Source organism: Callithrix jacchus, chromosome 10 (assembly GCF_049354715.1).
Source record: "Callithrix jacchus isolate 240 chromosome 10, calJac240_pri, whole genome shotgun sequence".
NCBI classification, from domain to species: domain Eukaryota; kingdom Metazoa; phylum Chordata; class Mammalia; order Primates; family Cebidae; genus Callithrix; species Callithrix jacchus.
This window is the reverse complement of record NC_133511.1, coordinates 120,668,888-120,693,184: the sequence shown is the minus strand read 5'-3', so window position 1 is coordinate 120,693,184 and position 24,297 is coordinate 120,668,888. Positions and strand designations below refer to the sequence as shown.

General features: G+C 41.5%; 1 protein-coding gene across 5 annotated transcripts in view; it reads left to right on the top strand.

Annotated features, from left to right (window-relative positions):
- The window catches only part of ATL3 (atlastin GTPase 3), a 56,826-nt gene extending 37,523 nt beyond the window's left edge, over nucleotides 1–19,303 (top strand). For all 5 annotated transcript variants that reach the window (XM_035263043.3, XM_078341239.1, XM_002755452.7 and 2 more), the window contains 7 exons: nucleotides 1,043–1,135; nucleotides 1,830–1,968; nucleotides 8,594–8,721; nucleotides 9,338–9,394; nucleotides 11,484–11,555; nucleotides 12,265–12,696; nucleotides 13,678–19,303. In XM_035263043.3, coding sequence (XP_035118934.2) covers nucleotides 1,043–1,135; nucleotides 1,830–1,968; nucleotides 8,594–8,721; nucleotides 9,338–9,394; nucleotides 11,484–11,555; nucleotides 12,265–12,696; nucleotides 13,678–13,764 — 1,008 coding nt within the window. In that variant the 3' untranslated portion in view covers nucleotides 13,765–19,303. The remainder of the gene's footprint in view (nucleotides 1–1,042; nucleotides 1,136–1,829; nucleotides 1,969–8,593; nucleotides 8,722–9,337; nucleotides 9,395–11,483; nucleotides 11,556–12,264; nucleotides 12,697–13,677) is intronic.
- Nucleotides 19,304–24,297: the final 4,994 nt, after the last annotated feature.

The following is a 24,297-nucleotide window of genomic DNA, read 5'->3' as shown; positions in this document are numbered from 1 at the left end:
CTCAAACTCCTGACCTCAGGTGATCCGCCTGCCTAGGCCTCCCAAAGTGAAGGGATTATAGATATAAGGAAAACCATGCCTGGCTTTCCTTTCTAATACTAAAAGCAGATCTGACTTTTTTTTTGAGATGGAGTTATACTCTGTTGCCCATGCTGGCTCGATCTTGACTGCAACCTCCGCCTCCCAGGTTCAAGCGATTCTCCTGCCTCAGACTCCTGAGTAGTTGGGATTGCCACCATGCCCAGCTGATTTTTGTATTTTTATTAGAAATGAGTTTTCACCATATTGGCCAGGCTGGTCTTGAACTCCTGACCTCAAGTGATTCACCCGCCTTGGCCTACCAAAGTTCTGGGATTACAGGCGTGAGCCACTGTGCCTTGCTGCAGATCCGATTTTATAATTAGCTGGTGCCATATGGTTTTCTCTTTTGTCCTTTACTCTATTCCCCACAGATGTCTTTAAGGCAGAGCCCCAAATTTACCATTCTCATTAATGTCTTCCTTTTGTTCCTACTAACCTTGGGAACAAAAATAGCAGATAGGCTTTATTGACCTTATATTTGTCTGAAACATGTCCTTCCAGTGTTTGTAAAACTTCTAAGACATTACAGAATAGATAAATCTGGCTGGATGTGGTGGCTCACACCCGTAATCTCAGCACTTTGAGAGGCCAAGGCCAGAGGATTGCTTGAGGCCAAGAGTTCAAGACCAGCCTGAGGAACAGAGCAAGACCTCATCTCTACAAAAAAAATAAAAAAATAAGCAAGATGTAGTGGCATATGCCTGTAGTCCTGATTACTCAGGAGGCTGACGTGGAAGGATCGCTTGAGCCCAGGAATTCCAGGCTACAATGAGCTATGATTGTGCCACTGCTTGCCTTAGTGACAGAGCAAGACCCATTCTCCAAATCATTCTATCCATCCTTCAGTACATATCTTTACCCCCTTTGTAGAAGCTGGCATTATGCAAAGATGTATTACAGTTGTTCTCTTGAAAACTTGTTTATGCATTGTTAAAATATGTTCTCCTCTTTTCTTAAATAGACACTGATGTTTTTGGTTAGAGATTGGAGTTTCCCTTATGAATACAGCTATGGACTACAAGGAGGAATGGCATTTTTGGATAAGCGTTTACAGGTCAGTGGGACTATAATCTTCTGAGGAATTATCTAAAAGTAGTGATGGTTTTCTCATTTACCTTTGGCTATTGTATTTAAAGCAGTTATTGAAAATGATATTGAATACATTAACTATATGAATCTTAACAGAAGCTAATATTTATTCCTGATGAGATTAACGACCCTGTGTATACAGTACATGGGGACTGTAGAAGAAAATTCTGGTCAGATGCCCAAGCTTTGATTATAATTTCCATTTTACATTTTAAACCAAGTTCTATATGTGCCTTTAGAAGTCACACTCAGAATTTTAGTTATGTTATTCTGATTCAAAAGTTTTACTTATTTTGGCATAGATATAGACAGTAAACAGGCCTAACCTGTTCTCCCAAACCAAAACACAGCAGTCTTTTGTTTGTCTCTGCTAATTGGTTAGATGCTCCTTCATCCCCTACCATCCCTTGTTCTTCCTAAGTATTATGCAATACTCCTTTTAAAGAAACTCTTCTGCACCTGTTTGTTAGCCATAGGAGTCAAGCCATAGGTAATCAGATTTATGTGTTTATTGCTTCTTAAGCTTCTGAGTTTTCTCATTTGGCAACTGTGATCCCTCAGAGTTGAGAAGTCTTCTTTCCTTTGTCCTTATACTAGTTGTCCCTAGTGAAGAAAACCAAATGATTTTTGTTTGGTAAATTGTTGGTCTTCATTGGTAGGTGAAGGAACATCAACATGAGGAAATTCAGAATGTTCGAAATCACATTCACTCGTGTTTCTCCGATGTCACCTGCTTTCTCTTACCGCATCCAGGACTCCAGGTGGCCACAAGCCCTGACTTTGATGGGAAATTAAAAGGTGTGTTACAGATGTTGCTATTTTAAACATGTGATTTGATCTTTGGAATTAAATATAATGAATCACTTACAAATCAAGTGAATGCTTAAGAAAAATGGTGTGATCTCTTAGCGTAGTATTTAAAGTCTAGTTCGGATTTTACTCCTGACTTACTGCGACCATCAGAATTAGTTTACCTTGACTTCTCCATCTGAAATGGTGCTGTTAATATCCATTAGTAGTCTTTCTAAGAGACTCATTATGGTTCTTGGTTTACAAGAGATACAAATGCTAAATAAAGGAGGACCAGACATTAGTCAGCTAATATTAAGTAAAATTAACTTCCCAAGGGAAGGCAGCGTGATGCATGGCAAAGCTATTATTTTCATCTTATTTGTGATTATAGCAAAACCTGACGCTGGGTCATGTGCTAATGTCAGGAAGTGCTAACTAAATGGTAGGTGAGAGGAATCGTAGTTGGGACTCGTGGACCCCATTATCTTATTTTTGTTCCTGTTTCGTTAAGGCCTTGAGTCATTAAATGGCTGGCCCTTAATTTACACATATGTTAAACTGAGCACTTGTTAATAAGCTTATCCGAATCTCTCAGATTCCTGGTAATGTTTGTGACACTATGCTAGGTACTTTGATACTTACGCTCCCAGTAATTCCACGAAGTTGATGTCATTTCCTTATAGGTGAGGAAAATGGCAAAAACAGTTAAGGAAAAGGAGGAAAGTTAAGTAACTTCTCAAAGTGCTCAGCTACTAGTAAGTGAGTAAGTGGTGAGGCATAGATTTACATCCAAGTTCTTGTTGCTCCAAACCCATACTGCGCTAAAATAAGGGTTCTTCTGTTATATGGAAGGAATCATGTAGAGGATATATACTGTTTAGTTACTACAGGAACTTTTGAAGAGAAGGGTTTTCATAGCCTCATATTGAATATAAAATGTACCATTTTCAACCTGTTTGATCCAGTTGATCCAAGAAAATGAATGTTCAACTCAAGATTTTTATTCCAGCTGGTCTCAATATTGCAAAGAACCTGGTTAATGATACTTAACTTTTACCTTTTATTTGTCACTTCTCTGACGTTTTTACGTGGTTGGCAGCTCTCCTGAGGAGACTTCCCTGGCCTGTTTCATGGCAATTGAATCTAAGACAGTTGCTTTGGGAGATAAATCTGCTTGGCAAGCACTGGACCTGAAAAGCAGTTTCAAGGGAGTTTTCAGAGCTGAGTAGGGAGAGAAGGTTGTGTAGGTCTCTAGGTAATATATTGTTTAGGATCATAAGGCTCCATTGTTAGTTGTACTTTTACCAACCTGAACTCAGATTTGTTCGCCACTGATAGGGAATGTGTCCAGTGGAATTCTTAAATGGAGGTGTTAGGAGAGGATGAATTAGAGTGCCTCCTAGTGATGATCCAGTGTAAACACATGCAAATGGCATTCTTCCATAGTTTCAATTTTAACATTCCAATGCATTGCTTTGAAGTTAATTTTCATTTTTATCATGTTATTCAGGAAGTAGGCAGAGTTTTTTAAAAGTTCAGTAACCTGGCTTTTGAAATGTCATGTCACTTTTGGTTGTATTAATTTCCTGTGGCTACCTTTAACAAATTAACATAAACTAGGTGGCTTAAGACAAGAGAAATTTATTCTCTCACAAGTCAGGGGGCCAGAAATCCAAAATTACGGTTGGTTCTACCAGGAGACCCTGAAAGAAGAACCTGTCCCACACTCTTTCCTAGCTTCCTGCTGGAAGTTGCCAGCAGCCCTTGACATTCCTTGACCTACCTTGAGTTGCCTCTAAACTCTTTGTTATCATATGACAGCCTTCGTTGTGTGTTCTCTCTTCTTCATGTCAGCACACCAGTCTTTGGATTTAGGGTCAATCCAGTATGACCTCCTCATAGCTAATTACATTTGCAAGACTGTTTCCAAATAAGATTTTCTGAAGTTCCAGGTGGACATGCATTTTGTTTGGGAGGGGGCTGCTGTTCAACTCACTGTACACATATATAGATTATGAATGGTTTAATCACTAAATATTAAGTGTGTCAAGTTTCATTTATATATTACATTTATAAGATAGGGAAGAAATTCTGTAGGAGCAATCTTTAGTCTCATACTTAGGTACTATTTGGTTTCCTCATCAAGATAAAACTATAAAATGCACTTGTAAAGCCTAAATTTTCCTTTCTTACATGAAAAAGCAAGTCCAAAAAGAAGAAATACAAATGGTCATTATATATTAATGAAAATATATGCAGCATCACAATAATCAAGAAAGCACAAAAGCGTTGGTGACAAATTATAGTCTTTATGGACTGTAATGTGGCAGTATCAGAATTCAGAATGTTCATGTCCTTTGATCCATTATCCCATTTATGGGAATTTATCCAAAAAACTGTTTAAATAAGTGGATAAAAATATGTAGACTGGCTGGGCACAGTGTGGCTCATGCCTGTAATCCTAGCACTTTGGGAGGCTGAGGTGGCCAAATCATCTGAGGTCAGCAGTTTGAGACCAGCCTGGCCAGTATGGTGAAGCCCCATCTCTACTAAAAATACAGAAATTAGCTGGGTGTGGTGGTGGGCGCTTGTAATCCCAGCTACTTAGGAGGCTGAGGCAGGAGAATCACTTGAACCTGGGAGGCAGAGGTTGTAGTGAACCAAGATGGCGCCACTGCACTCCAGCCTGGGTGACACGAGCGAAACTCTGTCTCAAAAAGAAATGTATACTGTGGTAGCATTATTATCATAGACTATAACTGGAACCAACCCAAATGTATATTTATGAGGAGTTGTTTAGATTATGGTACACCTCAGCCTTGGCAGCATATGGAGATTCCATCTCTAAAAATAAATACTAGCTGGACAGGGTGGTGTACCCCTGTGATCCCAGTTACTTGGAAGGCCGAGGTAGGATTGCTTGAGCCCAAGAGGTCAAGGCTGCAGTGAACTGTGATTGCACCACTGCACTTTAGCCTGGGTGACAGAGTGAGACCCTGTCTAAAAAAAAAGAAAATGAAGGTACATCTGCCCAAAGGAATAAAATGCAGTCATTAGAAGGTTGAGGGCAGGGCGTGGTGGCTAACGCCTGTAATCCCAGCACCACTTTGGGAGGCCGAGGTGGGCAGATCATGAGGTCACGAGATTGAGACCATCCTGGCCAACAGGGTGAAATCCTGTCTCTATTAAAATACAAAAATTTAGCTGAGCATGGTGATGTGTACCTGTAGTCCCAGCTACTTGGGAGGCTGAGGCAGGGGAATTGCTTGAACCTGGGAGGCTGAGGTTGCAGTGAGCCAAGATTGTGTCACTGCATTCCAGGCTGTGTGACAGAGCAAGACTCCGTCTCAAAAAAAAAAAAAGGATAAGGTAGATAGATGAATCTATGTGTCTTTATGTAGAAGGATGTCTGTGATATATTATTAAATGTAGAAAGATTGTGGAGTAGCATATGTGATATATGTTTAAATTTTTATTTACTTATTTATTTTAGAGACAGGGTCTTGCTCGGTTGCTGAGGCTGGAGTGCAGTGGCATGATGATAACTCACTGTAGCCGCTAACTCCCAGTCTCAGGTGATCCTCCCACCTTAGCCTCCCCAGTAGCTAGGACTATAGGCATGCACCACTATGCCTGGCTAATTTTTTTATTGTTTTGCAGAGATAAGGTCTCCCTATGTTACCCAGGCTGGTCTTGAACTCCTGACCTCAAGTAATCCTCTCACCTCAGCTGCTCAAAGTGTTGGGATTACTGGCACAAGCTACCACACCTAGCCACTACTTTTTTGAATGGAAAGATTTGAAAAATAAAAATTTGCTCTTCTTGCCTCACTTTAAAAACATGTTAAAAGCCTGCCCTCTGTGTTTATTTAAGGAACTACAGTTACGAGGATTGTTCATGAAGAATTCTTACTAGCTATGCACAAGTTTATGTACATTTTGGATTTGGAGATGGATGTTTTATAATTTTAGGGAAGCTCTTAACCAAGATATTGAAGGGTTTTGAGTGAAGAGTAAATTGAATGCTGACTTACAAATAGCAGGTGATTTGTATTTGGCAAGTGCTAGCTGGAGAACCACACTCACTTCTGTAGGAGACCTGTTAGAGCTGATGTAGTTTTCAGAATTAAAAAGAAAAACGCAGATGTTTTATTTTCTCAGGTATATACCTGTATAGTTACATGGTTGAGATTTTGCAGTCCTATTCCATGTGACTTGGAAGAGACATTAGCCTGAGGTCGTTATGGCTAATCCATAAAAGGAACTTATGTAATTTTTGTAAAACATTTAAATTCCATAAGAACTATATTCTGAAACTATTTCTGCAAATGTTCCCCCAGATACTTTAGGAATTATTTTAGTGGTTTTATTTTTAAAGATTGACTGCTTATTTAGAGGTAGATGCCTGCCAAAGATGATCTTAGTTTTGATGTAACTGATGCTGAGCTGCTGCTTCTTGCCGTAATTATCTAGAATAGCTGCTGGTGTTTTTTTTTTGTCGTTTGTTTGTTTGTTACAAAGTCTTGTGTTCACTCTGTTGCCCCAGCTGGTGTGCAGTGGCATGATCTCAGCTCACTGCAACCTCCGCCTCTCGGGCTCAAGCAATTCTCGTGCCTCATCCTCCCGAGTAGCTGGAATTACAAAAGTGCACTACCACACCTGGCTAATTTTTTATTTTTGGTGGAAATGGGGTTTTACCATGTTGGCCAGGCTGGTCTTGAACCTCTGGCCTCAGGCAATCTGCCCACCTTGCCCTCCCAAGGTGCTGCTATTACAGTTGTCAGCCACCATGCTAAGCCTAGAATAGCTGCTTTTTGAGAATTTTTCATCAGACGCAGGATGACTGTGTTGTCAGCATAAAGAAGATTGTCATCTTCCTATTTACTGCCGCAGGGAGACCTAATGCAGTAACTACCAAGTTGGTTAGTTATAAATTACACAGGAGGGTTTTTAGGGCACAGTCTCCTTTGACATCATTAGAGGGTGTTTCTGTTATGAGACAGTTCTTGTCTATTCTGATTTTGAAACTATTATTTTGGTGTCGCTTTCATAGAAACGTGAGTAGCATAGGGTCTGTATGGTCTAGCAAGTATAGCATCTGGATCCTGCCACTTCTTGTGTGAGGTATTTTTGAAACAATCCATCCTTCAGTGTGGTGGAAATTGAAACCATACAAAAGGGTTTTTTGGATATATAATACATTCACATGTTTAGAATTTTAAAAAGGATTAAAAAATACTCAGTGAAAAGTCTTTTCCATTTTTGTAGGCTTTCAGAGTTTCTTTAGTATATGAAAGCAAATGCGAATGTGTACAGATGGCCTATTATGTATACTTTTATACTTTTTCACTACAAGGTTATAAAGTATTTTTCCCACTTTTTTCTTGAAATTTTCCAGTTTCATTTTTCGTGTTATGGTCAGGTTGGTGGAGTACTGAAGAGCTCTTACTCTGATGTGGGCTCCTACCTGCTTTTTTTCACTGATAGTTGGGAACCCAAGAAGATGTTAGAAGATTATGTACATCAGCCTTTCTGTATTTAATTCTCCTGTGTCTTCGTAGTTGGACCAGCTAGTAATTCTTACTTTGAGAAAAGAGCTCTGTTTAGCAGCTCTCCTGATCCCTCCATGGGAACTTTGTAGAAGCTGCAGAGAATCTGTCACCTTTCTTTAATTAGTGGTCTTTTCATTTTGGGGTGGTCCAGAGGGTCTCTGAGAAGATAATAGAAAAGCAATATAATGAGGCACAGGTACGTCTTCTTTTAACATTAAAAAAATTAATAAGAATAAATCAAATGGATGACCAGTGATTTCTTATCGATTTAAAGAAATAGTGTGAGGGCGTTGCAAAGGACTGAGACAACTTGAGAGGTTGAACTTGACATGTTGAAGACCTTGTTAATCAAATTCTTTAAAAAGTGAAATTTCTTAAAAGGCTAGGGAGCGGACCGGATATCACAAAGGATATTCTGCATATAGTATTCTATTTTGAATTAGAGAAGACTTTATACTCCCGTGGGGAAGGAGAAAAATGAAGGTACATTGGGACAGAGACCTATCAGCAACTTGGTCATAGCCAGGAAGTGTCAAAAGATAGTCTGGAGGTTGGGCACAGTGGCTCACGCCTATAATCTCAGCACTTTGGGAGGCCGAGGCGGGTGGGTCATGAGGTCAAGAGATCGCGACCATCCTGGCCAACATGAAAATACAAAAATACAAAAATCAGCCCGGTGTGGTGATGTGTGCCTGTAGTCCCTGATACTCAGGAGGCTGAGGCAGGAGAATCTCACTGCAGCCTCCACCTCCCGGGTTTATGGGATTCTCCTGCCTCAGCCTCCTGAGTAACTAGGATTTCAGGCACTCGCCACCACGCCTGGCTAGTTTTTATATTTTTAGTGAAGACGGGGTTTCACCATGTTGGTCAGGCTGGTCTCAAACTCCTGACCTTAGGCCATCCATCTGCCTTGGCCTCCCAAAGTGCTGGGATTATAGGCCTGAGCCACCACATCCAGCTTTTCTCCCACTTTCAATAACAATGTTAAAAGAATTACACTGGGAAGATTGCATTGTGTGTTCACCTTGATTGAATAAGGCTGTTTGGCTTATTTTTCCTTCTCTGTGGTCCTGTAAACAGATATTGCTGGTGAGTTCAAAGAGCAGTTACAAGTACTGATACCATATGTATTAAACCCATCTAAGTTAATGGAAAAGGAGATCAATGGCTCAAAGGTCACCTGTCGGGGACTGTTGGAGTATTTTAAGGTACATATGGGTTTTAATTATTAAAATGTTTGATTTTTGGTAAAGCTGATCTAACTTGTAAATCAACTTGAATTTAAATATTTTAAAACTTAAGAGAAAGTTTTCTGGGGGAGACAGCGAGAGGCATTTTCAGAGACCTCAGTGTCCTTCCAGGACTGGGCCATTGGGTGGCAGTATCGGTCTAAGAACCAAATGAATGTTCTTTGCACTCTCTTAGAGGAGCAATTAACTGTGACTAAAGGAAGATTGTTCCTCAAGGAAGATGGTGTGGACAGGAGGTGGTTAGGAAGTTGCTGTGAGTAGGAGGAGACGGCACCTAGATGTGACACGGCTGCCTCAAGGCGGATGGTCACTCTGCCCACAGGTAGTGGTGTGGCCAGCGTGCATGGGGAGCGGGATGGGAGTCCTAGCCTCTGTAGGCTTGTGCTGCTTGAGAACATTTTTAGTTAACTAAAAATGCTAACATGCACTCAAAGGTGTGTGGTGTGTTTTTGCTAATTCCTGGTTGTTGTTCTAAGTCTTAAGGAAAATGTAGTTGTATGGTCACTTTCTAAAAATTAAATATGAGGAAGATATGACTAACATTTTTATAGCAGTTTTATGTTTATATTTTAAGGCATATATTAAAATTTATCAAGGAGAAGATCTGCCTCACCCCAAGTCCATGCTTCAGGTAAACAATGATTTGACTCCTAAATGCTACTCTTTAATTACTCGAGTTGACCTGTATACAATAAGCAGAGTTCTTTAAGAAGAGAATGCACTTTTTCTCCTTTTTCATTATGCTGAGGTCTATTAATTTCTTTTTAGCACATTTTGCAGTGGTGTGGTGGCCTTCTAGTTCACTTGTTTGTATTCATGGTGGTACATTTAAAACAAAATGGCCTCTCCTCCCTGGACCTGGTCTTTTCACCAAACACGCTTTGGGAAACACAGTTTATTATACCTGGGTGAAACATACCCACTATGTTAGACAAGCAATTTCCTGTCATCTGTTGTTTATTTTTAAAATTTTTAATGTAATTTATAATTTATTTTTTGAGGCAGAGCCTCACTCTTCCCCATGCTGGAGTGCAGTGGCATGATCTCGGCTCACTGCAACCTTCACCTCCCGGGTTCAAGCAGTTCTAGGGCCTCAGCCTCCAGAGTAGCTCGAATTATAGGTGTGCTCCATCATGCCTGGCTAATTTTTGTATTTTTAGTAGAGACAAGTTTAGCCATGTTGCTCAGGCTGGTCTCAAACTCCTGAACTCAAGCAATCTACCGTCTTGGCCTGCCAGAGTGCTGAGATTATAGGTGTGAGCTACCGTGCCTGGCTATAATTTTTTTAATGAAAAAAAAGTAGAGATGTGGTCTTGCTATGTTGCCCAGGCTGGTCTCAAACTTGGCTCAAGCAATCTGCCCACCTCAGCCTCCCAAAGTGCTAGGATTACAGGTGTGAGCCATCGTGCCCGACCTGTTGTCTACTTTAGTGGAACATGTCCTGACATATCTATTTACTATTCATTTATCAGGTTTTTAATTTGTAACTAGAATGTCATTTGGTTAAAATATATAATTTTTGACTTCATATGCTGAACATAAGGGCATTTATTGCCAAATGTTGATTTCTTTTGTAGAGAACATTTTCATAAAGGGAGCTAGAGCCTGGGATCGACATTGCAAAGAATTTTTTCCTTTTTTTTTTTTTTTTTTTTTTTTTTTAATAGAGACAGGATCCAGCTCTGTTGAGCAGGCTGGTATTGAATTACTTGGCTCAAGTGATCATCTTGCTTCAGCCTCTCAAATTGCTGAGATTACAGGCATAAGACTCCACACCCAGCTTTTTCTTCTTCTTTCTTTTTTTTGATTCACATAATGTGTCTCAAAGTTGAAGTAGTGGAGCCAGATGCATGGCTTACGCCCATAATCCCAGCACTTTGGGAGGCCGACGTGGGTGGATTATTTGAGGCTGGGAGTTTAAGACCAGCTTGGACAATATAGGGAGACTCTATCTCTACAAAACAAAAACTTAAAAAGTTAGCCAAGTGTGGCACATACTGGTGGAAGAATGGCTGGCACTCAGGAGGTGAAGGTTGCAGTGGGCTGATATCACCACTGCACTCCAGCCTGGATGACAGAATGAGACTCTGTCTCAAAAAAATAAAATTAAAAAATAAAATTGAAGCAAAGGAAATAATATTTTCTTTGAATTTTGGAGATTTAATTTTTGCTAAAGATTCTTATGTATAAGAATACATATTTTTATGTATATGCACTTCTACCATATTTTTTTTTGGTAGAAAATTTGGCAGAAAAAGTGTATTTTTTTTTGAGATAGAGTCTCACTCTTTTGCCCAGGCTGGGGTGCAGTGACACGATTTTGGCTCACTGTAACCTTCGCCTCCTAGGTTAAGGCAATTCGCGTGCCTCAGCCTCCCAAGTAGCTGGGATTACAGGCATGTGCCACCATACCTGGCTGAGTTTTGTATTTTTAGTAGAGACAGGGTTTCACCATGTTGGCCAGGCTGGTCTCAAACTCCTGACCTCAAGTGATCTGCCCTCCTTGGCCTCCCAAAGTGCTGGGATTACAGGTATGGACCACCGCACCCGGCAGAAAAAGTGCATTTTATTTCATCAGTTGAACTGTATGGAAATCTAAAACAATAGAAGGTTAATAAAAAAGGAAGAATGGGGAGTGGAGAAGATTTTTGTATTAGGTTATTTGTGGAAGAATGTTAAAAGAGGAAGGATTTATATTTCACATTTTCCTCTCTTAAAAGGCCACTGCCGAAGCCAACAACCTAGCAGCTGCAGCCTCTGCCAAGGACATTTATTATAACAACATGGAAGAGGTATGTAGGACATAGGCCATATTCTGAAATATCTATAACCTGGGCATTGTTGTTGACTTCAAAAGCCCAACTTGATCCTACTTCAAGTGTTTTCAAGTGATGAGGCAACAAAGCTATACCTAGGTTGTCCTGGTAATGGGGGCTGTCTAATTATTACCATTTCTTTTTTTGTTTAGTTTTGTTTTTGTTTTTTTGAAGCAGAGTCTCACTCTGTCACCCAGGCTGGAATGCAGTGGTGCAATCTCGGTTTACTGCAACCTCCACCTCCCAGGTTCGATCGATTCTCCTGCCTCAGTCTCCTGAATAGCTGGGATTACAGGTGCTCGCCACCACAGCCAACTAATTTTTTTGTATTTTTAGTAGAGACAGAGTTTCACCATGTTGGCCAGGCTGATTTCGAACTCTTGACCTCAGGTGATCCACCTGCCTTTGCGCCCAGCAGATTTGCTGGGATTACAGACGTGAGCCCCTGCACCCGTCCCAGTGTCACTGTTCTTTCCAATTAATATTATCATCCCGGTTATTTAAGTGTGCTTTTCAGAGGAAGTGAAACTAGAGTTTATTGGCCTGAGTCATCTTTTAAAAATTAATTTATTAATATCTTGGTAACATCTTAAAACATTCTGTTACTTTTATTATCTTTTCATGTTTTATTTGGCACTCGTTTTTGAAGAGATCTTTTAACATATTGTGTCTTTGTTCTCTTTAGGTATGTGGGGGAGAGAAACCTTATTTATCTCCAGACATTCTAGAGGAGAAGCACTGTGAATTCAAACAGCTTGCTCTGGACCATTTTAAGAAGACCAAGAAGATGGGTGGGAAGGATTTCAGCTTTCGTTACCAGCAGGAGCTGGAGGAGGAAATCAAAGAATTATATGAGAACTTCTGCAAGCACAATGGTAGCAAGAACGTCTTCAGCACCTTCCGAACCCCTGCAGTGCTGTTCACTGGCATTGTGGCTTTGTACATAGCCTCAGGCCTCACTGGCTTTGTAGGTCTTGGGGTTGTAGCCCAGCTGTTCAACTGTATGGTTGGACTGCTGTTAATAGCGCTCCTCACCTGGGGCTACATTAGGTATTCTGGTCAATATCGTGAGCTGGGCGGAGCCATTGATTTTGGTGCTGCATATGTGTTGGAGCAGGTAAGTGGTGCTGCTGGAGAGCCCGAGGGTTGATAATGGGCAGATGTTTGTGCTTGTGTTGTAAAATACCTCGTTTAGAAGAATTTCCTGGTGAAGACATGAGCAATGGCCACTCCCTTGGCCGTTTTTTCCTGATAGACTTTATGTTTTATTATCTTTTTTGGATATTAATATTTGTTTGTTTTTTGTTTTTTGTTTTTGAGATGAAGTCTGGCTTTGTTGCCCAGGCTGGAGTGCAGTGGCAGAGTCTCAGCTCACTGCAACCTCCCCCTCCTGGGTTTAAGCGATTCTCCTGCCTCAGCCTCCTGACTAGCTGGGATTACAGGTGCCCGCCACCACGCCCAGCTAATTTTTGTATATTTAGTAGAGACAGGGTTTCACCATATTGACCAAGCTGGTCTTGAACTCCTGACTTCAGGTGATCCACCCCCCTCGGCCTCCCAAAGTGTTGGGATTACAGGTGTAAGCCACTGTGCTCAGCCTATAAAATGTTTTTTTAGAGACAAGGTCTTGCTCTGTCACCCAAGCTGGTATCTTAGCTCACTGTAACTTAAAACTCCTGGGCTCAAGTGAGCCTCTTGCCTCAGCCTCCCAAGCAACCGCTGTTACAGGCGAGTGTCACCACCCCCGACTAACCCAGTAGCTCTTGGACATGGACATGGTTAATATCCGTGTCCAAGGTGTTTGAGATGATACATTTGTTTTCTGAGTAACATAAACAGATGAGTTAGGTTAGCAGCTTGTGAAGCCACAGGAGCTGCCTATCCTACCCCAGTCACAGAGCACAGGTTCCCCTTACTCTCTTGGGCATTAGCTGCTGCCACAGCCTCCCTGTCTGTATCCCTGCATTTTCATTCCACTGCTTTCTGTAACATGCTGATGATGGAGACAGGATTTTGAAAGTTTATCTCCAAGGACTTACTTTCTTGTTGCTGTGTTGTATTTTATTAACCGACATGTTGAATAAATGGACTTTTGCAGGCGTCTTCTCATATCGGTAATTCCACTCAGGCTGCCGTGAGGGATGCAGTTGTTGGAAGACCACCTGTGGATAAAAAGTCTCAATAGCATCTTAAAATGAAGATCAAACAAGAACACAAGCAGCCCCTTCTGACTTCTGGGTTTCTGCCACGGCCATAGGTTCATATCCAGAGGAATGGCAGATCTGAGACCATCCAGGAAGAGCTAACACATGGCACTGTAATAAATGAGCAGACCTCTTCTGTGGTTTCAAATTATTAAATGCACTTCCATTTCTGTTGGAAGCATTTCTTTTCCTTGCTGTTATAGATGCAAGCCTGTGTCTATTTTCATATTACTCTGCTTTGTGCACTTTATGGGGGAGGAAGCTATAGGAAAAATAGAAATACAGCTCTTAAGTTCTTTATGTACCACTTAGTGCCTTTTAAGATTGATTCCATGGTTTTGCAGACACAATGGGGAGGGGATGGAGGATAACCTCATGAAAGATGCCATAGATGCCATTTTGGGGCGAAACTTGTCATTTCTTTTATAGTTTACTCTTTTGAGAAGGATTCCTTTTTTTTTTTTGAGACAGTCTTGCTCTGTTGCCAGGCTGGAGTGCAGTGGCGTGGTCTTGGCTCATGGCAACCTCCGCCTCCTAGGTCCAAGTGATTCTCCCGTCTCAGCCTCCCGAGTAGCTGGGACTACAGGTGTGTGCCACCACACTCAGCTAATTTTTTTTGTATTTTTGGTAGAGATGGGGTTTCACCATGTTGGCCAGGATGGTCTAGATCTCTTGACCTTGTGATCTGCCCACCTTGGCCTCCCAAAGTGCAGGTGTGAGCTACTGTGCCCGGCCGAGAAGGATTCCTTTTTTAAAAGTTTACAAAACTTGGAGAAACATCAGAACTAAAGACTAACTGAAAATGATATCATTACTCTTAAAAAAAATTACAATAGGGAATCCTATTGCCATATAGTGTGGAAAATTCGTATCATATTTAAATATACCATACTCTGAAATGTGAGTTTTTTACCCAGGAGGCTGACATTTTTGTTGTAACTTGCTTTATTTTTTGGAGGGGGGTCCCTGTAGCTTCTTTTTAGAAAAAGAGACAAACGTGCCTTGAAAAGCCAGAGTGGCTCATAATAAAAGGAATGAGCTAGATACTTTAAGAAAAAAGCTAAGTTTAAATGAACTGTGTGACCTCTGATAAGTCACTTGAACTTGTGCCTTGGTCAGGTTCACTGTAGGTTTACATATGTGTGTATGTTGTACACAGTCTTGTAATTGTCATTTGAGAGGTTTTCTTTTTGAGAGTTCTGCATAAGAATGGAATTTTATTATGGATTAGAGGGAAGATATTACCAAATATTACTGCCTTTAATTGATGTCTGATTTCATATGGCTTCGCAATTAATAAATAACCTGATTTAAGGTCTTCATTCAGAATGTTAATTGCATTCTCTGTCCTGTCTAATGTTCTTAATAATGAAGCTAAAATTGATCCATTTTATTTAGTGAATCATCTTCTCTTTAATTTTACTTTGGCTAATCTGATAGCTTTAAGACAGCTTTGGCTTAGTAAGGACCAAAGTCCTACCCAAATATAAACAATTTCTAGAAGTATCTAAGAGTTTTTTTTTTCTATTTACCTTGATTAGGAGATAAAAAGTTTTATCTGTTAGCTGCTTTTCCTTTTGGAATTATTGTGGATTTTAAAACTTCTTAAAACTTGCCTGCAAGTATTTATATAAACATTGAGGTATATAAGCCTTAACTTCTGAGCTAATTTAACTTTTGTTATGCGAGAGAGGTAAGAGTGCAAATTTTATATACATGAAGGTAATTATGTACATGAAGGTAAGATCTGAGTGTAAATTTTATATACATGAAGAGAAAGTCCCTTTTAGCATGTAATGTTTATTAAAGAATTTTCTTTTGACACTTTACCACTCAAGTGTTTTTGTAAGTCCTAAGTTCCCAGCATATTATATTCATATTTATATGCTGTCTTTCCCTGAAGTTCTTGCTGTTTTATTCACTTGCTGTTACACTTTAGAAAAGTTTCTGCTTGTTTACTTGCATTTATCAGTGATGCCAAGCTTTGACTGTTAACGCGAAAGCTTGCTTCTGAAATGTTGGTGCATTTTCAGGTTTCAGGTGACCTCTTATGTCTTTGAAAGGAGATAAGAGGTCATACCTATTAGCAGGCTCTACAAATATTGAGATACTTAGCATTTAGTGCATTCTATAAATAAATTTATAGATTTCAGAATAATTGTCAAAAGTGGTCCTACTTTTAGTGATGAGGAGGGGTGATGTGCCAGAAACTCATTCTAAACTAAAGTATTAGGTCACTTTTAAAAAAGATAATGTATGATTTAATGAAGTCCTAAGATTCAGTTACTGTTTAAATTCACCCTTTCTGTTTTGGTCTTATAAAGGCATCTTGGTTTAATTATCCAGAGGAAGTTCCCCTCACCTTTTTTTTCCCCCTCAGTTCTTCTGGAAAGTGTTTATAAAGTTTTCTCAGTGAGGGTTCTTCAGAGTTTTCTTTGGGCTGTTTTCTCTCAGCAGTAAATTGATGATTTTGTATTAACTTTTTCAATAAAAGATGCATTATCATTGCTGGCTATAAATCATCCTGGGGAGATGTCTTTTACTTCTTCCACCTTTCACTTGTGGTTCAGAAGCTCAGACTGTGCATGCTTGTGTGGTGTTTGTTGCTCTGCCACTTTCCCTGCAGGCATTTTAAATTTTGCACATTCCTAACAATATATGGAACTCATTCCTATGAATATATCAAGAGGCTTCTGAAAGTTTCTATTAAAATATTTCAGGAGAAATTAAGTGTTGACAATTTTGAAAAAAATAATTTCAGTGAGCTGCTTATAGTAAAAATAGTAGAATCAGTTTTCATTCCTTTTTTTTTTTTGAGACGGAGTTTTGCTCTTGTTACCCAGGCTGGAGTGCAATGGCGCGATCTCGGCTCACTGCAACCTCCTCCTCCTGGGTTCAGGCAATTCTCCTGCCTCAGCCTCCTGAGTGGCTGGATTTACAGGCACGCACCACTATGCCCAGCTAATTTTTTGTATTTTTAGTAGAGACAGGGTTTCACCATGTTGACCAGGATGGTCTCGATCTCTTGACCTCATGATCCACCCGCCTCAGCCTCCCAAAGTTAGTTTTCATTCTTTCACTGAGAAATCTTTCTGTAAGATTGGCTTGTAGATGGAACGAGACAAACTACCATGTATGATGAGAAAACAGCTTCAGAGTCATGCCTTATTTTTTTATTTTTTGAGACAGAGGTCTCGTTCTGTCACCCAGGTTGGAGTGCAGTGGTGCAATCTTGGCTCACTGTAACCTTTGGCTCCTGGGTTCAAGCCATTCTCCTGCCTCAGCTTCCTGAGTAGCTGGGACTACAGGTGCACACCACCATGCCCAACTAATTTTTGTATTTTTAGTAGAGATGGGGTTTTGCCATGTTGGCCAGGCTGATCTCAAACTCCTGACCTCAGGTGATCCACCCAACTCAGCCTCCCAAAGTGCTGGGATTGCAGGCGTGAGCCACACTGCCCGGCTGAGTCATGCCTTATATTCATAGTATACCAAGAAATGTTCTATGGAGGTTTACGTTTTAACACCTCTTTTATATTTGGTAAAATTGCTTGTGAATATTGTTTCTCTTTATTCTTTTTTTTTTTTGAGACAGACTTGCTCTGTCGCCCAGGCTGAAGTGCAGTGGCGTGATCTTGGCTCACTACAACCTCTGCCTCCTGGGTACAAGGGATTCTTCTGACTCAGTCTTTCAGATAGCTGGGATTACAGGCATGTGCCATCACACCCTGTTTATTTTTGTATTTTTAGTTGAGATGGGGTTTCACCATGTTGACCAGACTGGTCTTAACTCCTTTGGTAATCTGCCTGCCTCAGCCTTCCAAAGTATTGGGATTACAGGCGTTAGCCACTGCACCTGGGCTTGTTTTTATTTTTTCTCTTGCATGAAGTAAAGTTCTTTGGTCAAACAGACACAAAGAAAAATATAGCCTTGTACTGGTGATCAGTTTCAATAGTGGATCACACACAGTGTTGTACTTGGCTTATAAAAATGGTGCCTTGGCGTATCTGTGATCCCAGCTACTCGGGAGGCTGAGGCAGGGGAATTGCTTGAACTGGTACCCGGGAGGTGGAGGTTGCAGTGAGCCGTGATTGCACCACTGCACTTCAGCCTGGGCTACAGAGCGAGACTCTGTCTCAGGAAAAAAAGAAAAAGTGCCTTGAATAGGGTGAGTTTGGATAAGTATGTATGTATGAGTTATAGCAAAGTAGGTTGAATGAAGAAGTCCAGGCAAAAGCAATAAAACAAATAGTTTTATTTTTTCCCAGATTCTTTTTAAAAAACGATGTCACTTATATGGGAGTCTTCATAAAACTTTTTTCTGGAACTATGGAAATGTAATTTAGGATGATTTGATGTTCCATCTCAAGGTGCCAACATGGCTGCGTCATTCTGGCTGACGCATTTTTGATCTAACAAAATTCTAGTAAAGGGATGACGGCATAATGAAGACAAGCTTCAGTTATGAAAATACAAACTGTGTGATTAATTTTTAAAAACGCCGTTGAGAAGCCCATTGTAAAAGAACATTTGCAGTCGAAGTGTTTTTATTCGTTGTAAGTACCTATGTTTTGGGTAGTGGTTCTCATCTACCTTGAAGTACATAAGACTTACCTAGCAGGCTTGTTTAAAAAGTTCAGATTCCCAGTTTTGTATCCTAGAGATTGCCTCAGTTGGTGTGGGCTGTGGCCTTAGAATCATCACTTTTATAAACAGTGGTTCAGAGGCCACAGAGAGAGGAGGCAAGTGGACGCTTTTTACCTGAGGTTTAGAATAGGTGTTCTCTGGCCAGGTACAATCACCAGGCGTTTTCTGTCTTCAGAAGTAGTAAGGATGCCTCTAATTGAGAGGATTATCTAAGCTCCTGACAGCTGTTTTTCTCCGTTGTCTTAGTGCCTTCTCTGAAAAATAAATGTACAAGTATCCTATTTTCTAACAGATGTAATTAGGATTTTTTTAGTTTTTCTTTCAAAAAGTAGAATTCAGCACTGTGACTTGAACCCCCAAATCTTTCACATACAGGAAACATTAAGCCACAATAAAAATAATGACAAGAAGGAAGACAAGCTCATAACTTCTGTTATTAGTGACCTAACCACCCCACATCAGAAACTTTGCAAAACAGATCTAGGACAGAAAGGTTTTGAAAGACATTTTTCTTTGGGAGGGAATTTCATGTGCCAGAACTCAGGTTTAAATGTAGTGTTTTTATGAGCAAGGGAAGGTAGCATTGACTTCCAGAGCTTTCTAATTAGGTATGTGCCGTCATGGATGTGAGCCTTAAAGGAGTTAATACTAATCTTGTACATACAGAAATTTTGCTCGGGTTTCTTTTTTCTTTTAAAAAATGATTGTTAAAAGTACTTTCTGCTAGACCCTTGCCTTTGAGTGGCTTTACAATTGAAAAAATTTTTTAAAAAGCGAAATGGTCTGAGATTACACTATTAGTATATTAAAAGCATGTTCCTGTTTTACTCCAATATGTAAGATCATTTAATGGAATAAAGATCACAACATCATGTTATCTGTGTTTTCCTTCTCTCTCTCTCTCTCTTAATATGTGAGGTTCTGCAAAACAGTTTGGCTTGGCAAAGTGAGTAAGACTTCTAACTGGATAACCTTGTGTGAAAGGGAGTACTGGCATTGTGGTTTGATTTAGCTTCCTCTGTCCTACAAAACGATACTGAACTAGTATCTTACTAGCATACCCCTGGAGAAGGCTCTATTGTTGGCAGGGTTGCTTAAAAGTGAGCACCAGGGCCAGGTGTGGTGGCTTATTTCTGTAATCAACACTTTGGGAGGCTGAGGTGGGAGAAACGCTTGAGTCCAGGAATTTGAGACCAGCTTGGGTAACGTGGAGACATCTTTTACCCGTCTCTACAAAATAAAAAAAGCCAGGCATGGTCATGTGCACCTGTAGTCCTAGCTACTCTGGAGGCTGAGGCAGGATAATCACTTGAGCCCAGGAGTTCCAGGTTGCAGTGAACTATGGTCACGTCACTGTACTGCAGCCTGGGCAACAGAGCAAGACCCTGTCTCTAAAAAAATAAGCGCAAATTTTATTTACAGTAATGTGGACTTGTGAAGACCTCTGAATTTGTAGCACTTTCATTTGGTTGTCCTATCTGAGGCCAGCTGATTAAACAGTTTCTCTTTAAGGGTGGGGTCAGGGAAGGTAAAGCTCTGCTTAGAGCTTTCTCTTTCACTGATGACCCTGGACACTGGGGAAATGGAATCGAACTTCTCAAATATTGACTAATAGCTAGACATACCCCATTTGGCCCTACAGTAAAAAGCTTTCTTCCCTTGTTGGAAACACTGGGTGGGGTCAGCAGTCTTTGTCCATGCAACTATCCATCCCTGATTGTGATCATGTGTCAGGTGCTATGCCAGGTGCTGTCCTTGAGTTCATCGGAGTTTAGCAGGCAAGGGGTGAACTCAGAGGCTGATGATGGGGAAAGTGCAGTGAAAACAAAGATCCAGGACTTGGGTGCCGCCATTGATGTAGATGCTTTCATCAGCATATGCTGAGGAGAAGGAAAGACCAGGATGAGGAATGTGGTCCTGTATGGATGGGGAGCAGTCAAGCAAACGGACTTGTCTTTGCCGCACTGACATTCTTGCTTTTGATTACCATACATCACTTTGCAAAAGACAAGTCCAACTCTAATTAATCAAAATAGTTTCCTGTAATTGGACATACAGGGGCAAAACTGACAACAGGCACTGGAGGAACTCAAATGTCAACAGGGCTTTTATTTCAGGGTTCAGTGACCTATTTATCTGCTATTGCAGACAGGTTTCCTCCATGCCCCAGTGGGGTACAGGCACCAGTGGTTCCAGGCTGATATCATCCACTTTAATGTCCCCTGAGGAAAGAGGCCTTTTTTTTTTAAGCTACCTATGAAAACCTATTTGTATATCTCCATCCTAGAGAAGGCTTCTGAATTGTTTGGGTTGAGTCATGCTCCTTCCATGGTCAACACTGTAGCCTGAGGCCTGAGGCCTCACAACCAGCAGATCTGGGTTGCAGGTGTCTGTAGTCAGAGTGATGACCATGTACTATGACTGACAGCTCCACCATAATCACAGAGTCACCAAATGAAAGACTGCTGGGCAGACCAAAACAAATAATCCACTGCAGCTAACCAATTCCATTTAACAAGGGCCACTGAACACTGAGAGACGGGAAACCTGGAAATTTCCCAGGTTAAAGGTTCTGGAATATTTATTTATTTATTATTTATATATGTGTGTGTGTGTGTGTGTGTGTGTGTGTGTGTGTGTGTATGGAGTCCTCGCTCTGTTGCCCAGGCTGGAGTGCAGTGGTGTGATCTCTGCTCACTGCAACCTCCACCTCCCAGGTTCAAGCTATTCTCCTGTCTCAGCCTCCTGAGTAGTTGGGATTACAAGTGTGTGCCACCACGCCCGGCTAATTTTTGTATTTTTAGTAGAGACTTGGTCAGGCTGGTCTCGAACTCCTGACCTCGTGATCGTGGTTTTTTCTTTTTTGAGACAGAGTCTTGCTTTGTCACCAAGGCTGGAGTGTGTGGTGCAATCTCAGTTCACTGCAACCTCCACCTCCTTGGTTCAAATGATTCTCCTACCTCAGCCTCCAGAGTGGCTGGGATTACAGGCACCCAAGACCACACCGGCCTAATTTTTGTACTTTTAGTAGAGGTGGGGTTTTGCCATGTTGACCAGGCTGGTCTCAAACTCCTGACCTCATGTGATCTGTCCACCTCGTTCTCCCAAAGTGCTGGGATTACAGGCGTAAGCCACCGTGCCTGGCCTTCTGGAATGTTTTTTAAAGAGAAGGTAGAGATGGTTATGTTGCACATTTAGGCAGTGGAAGCTCTTCGGGGCATTTCAATAGGGGTTTATTTGTTCTCTTTCCTCTTCAGTAGGACTTGGGTTTTAAAGGGGGTTCAGAAGGAGGTTATACTTCACTTTTCTTTTCTAAAAGCCTGAGTTTTCTGGTCAGAGCAAAGTCAAAATTGGCATAGTTACATGTTTTGCACCTGTGAAACCGTGTTCAGCTGGCTGATGGAGGACCTTCCCTTGAGACATACTCCTCTTTTGAATGTTGTCGTGAAATTTGTGGATTCTGTTCCTTGTGTGCAAAGAGGCATTGCTAACAGTTTCCCTTTAAATGCAGTTTCACTAAAAGAAAAAAAATGCAGTTTCCCTGTTCCTTTCTCTCCTCACCCTCACACCCTTTCTCTTGCCCTGGCCTTCTTGTGTGTCACTCCACCTTCTGAGACTCCCCACTGGGTCTTTTAGGCCTGCACACCAAATTAGTCTGTGCCATTTTCTCCCTCTTGCTCAGCTATTCCTCCTCAAAGAGTCAGCAAAACAATGTATTCTGGAGGATCCATGTATCCTCATCAGAAGGCAGAGAATGGAGAGGTTACAAATACTAAAAAACTGGCCAGGGGCAGTGGCTCATGCCTGTAGTCCCAGCACTTTGGGAGGCCAAGGTGGGCGAATCACCTGAGGTCAGGAGTTCGAGACCAGCCTGGCCAACATTGCCAAACCCCGTCTCTACTAAAAATACAAAAATTAGCTGGGCTTGGTGGTGCAGACCTGTAATCCCAGCTACTCAGGAGGCTGAGGCGGGAGAATTGCTTGAACCTGGGAGGTAGAGGTTGCAGTGAACCGAGACTGCACCACTGCACTCCAGCCTGGGTGACAGAGCAAGACTCCGTCTCAAAAAAAAAAAAAAAAAGTTTCCCCCTTGTCACAAGAAGAATGGGGCTTCATAGCTGTGCTATGCAGAAATGCCTTGAAACTTTGGATCCTGGCATCACAGTCCACTTGTCCGCCTGCTTTGTGCTGGGGTAAGGACCGTTTCGTTGGTGATGGTGTGGCATCATAAGGCAGTTTCTCAGGAAGTCCTGGGGCCTTCCTTACAGAGCTCCTCTTTTGAGAACCGTGTGAGAAGTGAAAATACACAGCCCTCAGTACTGCCCCCCTTCCCAGTATGCTTTGTTTTGTTTTGTTTTCTGGCACAGCGACAGGAAAATAAAAGATAAGGGAGGTGAATCTGGGTGCTTCTGGAAGCAGAGGGTGAGGAAAGGCAGCAGTCAGCCTGGCTGCCTCAAAACTGAACCTGTGCATCCTGGGTTCGGATCACCTTACAGTCAGTCACTGGCTCAGCATGCTCCGTAATTTGTTTGATGAGTAATAACACACATAAAGCTGGTATTTATATTGCCTCTGACTCTCCTTGTCAGAAAGCTGGTGAAGATCACATGATATTGATGGGCACATACCTATTCTCATGTTAATAACAGCCACCATGTCTTGTCTGAGGATTTACCACATGCCAGACATCGGGCTCAGCACTTTACAAGCATCATTTCATTTGTTGCTGTCTCTTTGGGGAATTTTTTTTTTTTTTTGACAGAGTCTTACTCTGTTGTCCAGGCTGGAGTGCAGTGGCAGTACCTCGGCTCACTGCAACCTCTACCTCCCAGGTTCAAGCAATTCTCCTGCCTCAGCCTCCTGAGTAGCTGGAACTACAGGTGTGTGCCACCATGCCAGGCTAATTTTGTAGTTTTTAGTAGAAATGGGATTTCACCATATTGGACAGGCTGGTCTCAAACTCCTGACCTCATGATCCACCCACCTCGGCCTCCCAAAGTGCTGGGACTACAAACGTGAGCCACCATGTCTGGTTGGGGAATATATTCTTATACATCATACAGTATCACCAATGCTCCATTTTTTTTTTTTTAATTTGAGACAGAGTCTTGCTCTATCGCCCAGGCTGGAGTGCAGTGGCACGATGTCAGCTCATTGCAACCTCCACCTCCTGGGTTCAAGTGATTCTCCTGCCTTAGCCTCCCAAAGTTTTGGGATTACAGGCATGAGCTACTGTGCCAGGCTACCAAGGCCCATTTTACAGACAAACAGGTTCAGAGAAGGAACCATGGCCTGGGCCCTACAACTATTATAATAAGTAGCAGGGTCATGGTTTGGTCCAAGCATCCTGACTGCAAAGCTCAGTACTGGCACTGGAGTGGTGGGAATACAGAGATGACCAAGAGCTGGTTCTGCTCATGTGAAGTCATATTCCAGTGCAGAGGTAGGACCTGTGTTGGTCATTCATTCTTCATTCATGCATTCATTCATGAAATGCCTATGGTGTGCTAGTTTTTTTTTTTTTTTTTAATTAGCTTTTGTTTTTTTTTAGATGGAGTCTTGCTCTGTGGCCCAGGCTGGAGTGCAGTGGTGCAATCTCAGCTCATTGTAACCTCTGCCACCCCGGTTCAAATGATTCTCCTGCCTCAGCCTCCTGAGTAGCTGGATTGGGATTACAGGCACCCACCACCTGTATTTTTGTATTTTTAGTAGAGACATGGTTGGCCAGGCTGGTCTTGAACTCCTGAGCTCAAGTGATCTGTCTGCCTCAGTGGGGAAGATGTTGGTCAAAGTGTACAAAATTTCCATTAGGAGGAGTAAGTTCACTAGATCTATTGCACAACACAGCGATTATAGCAAATAACAA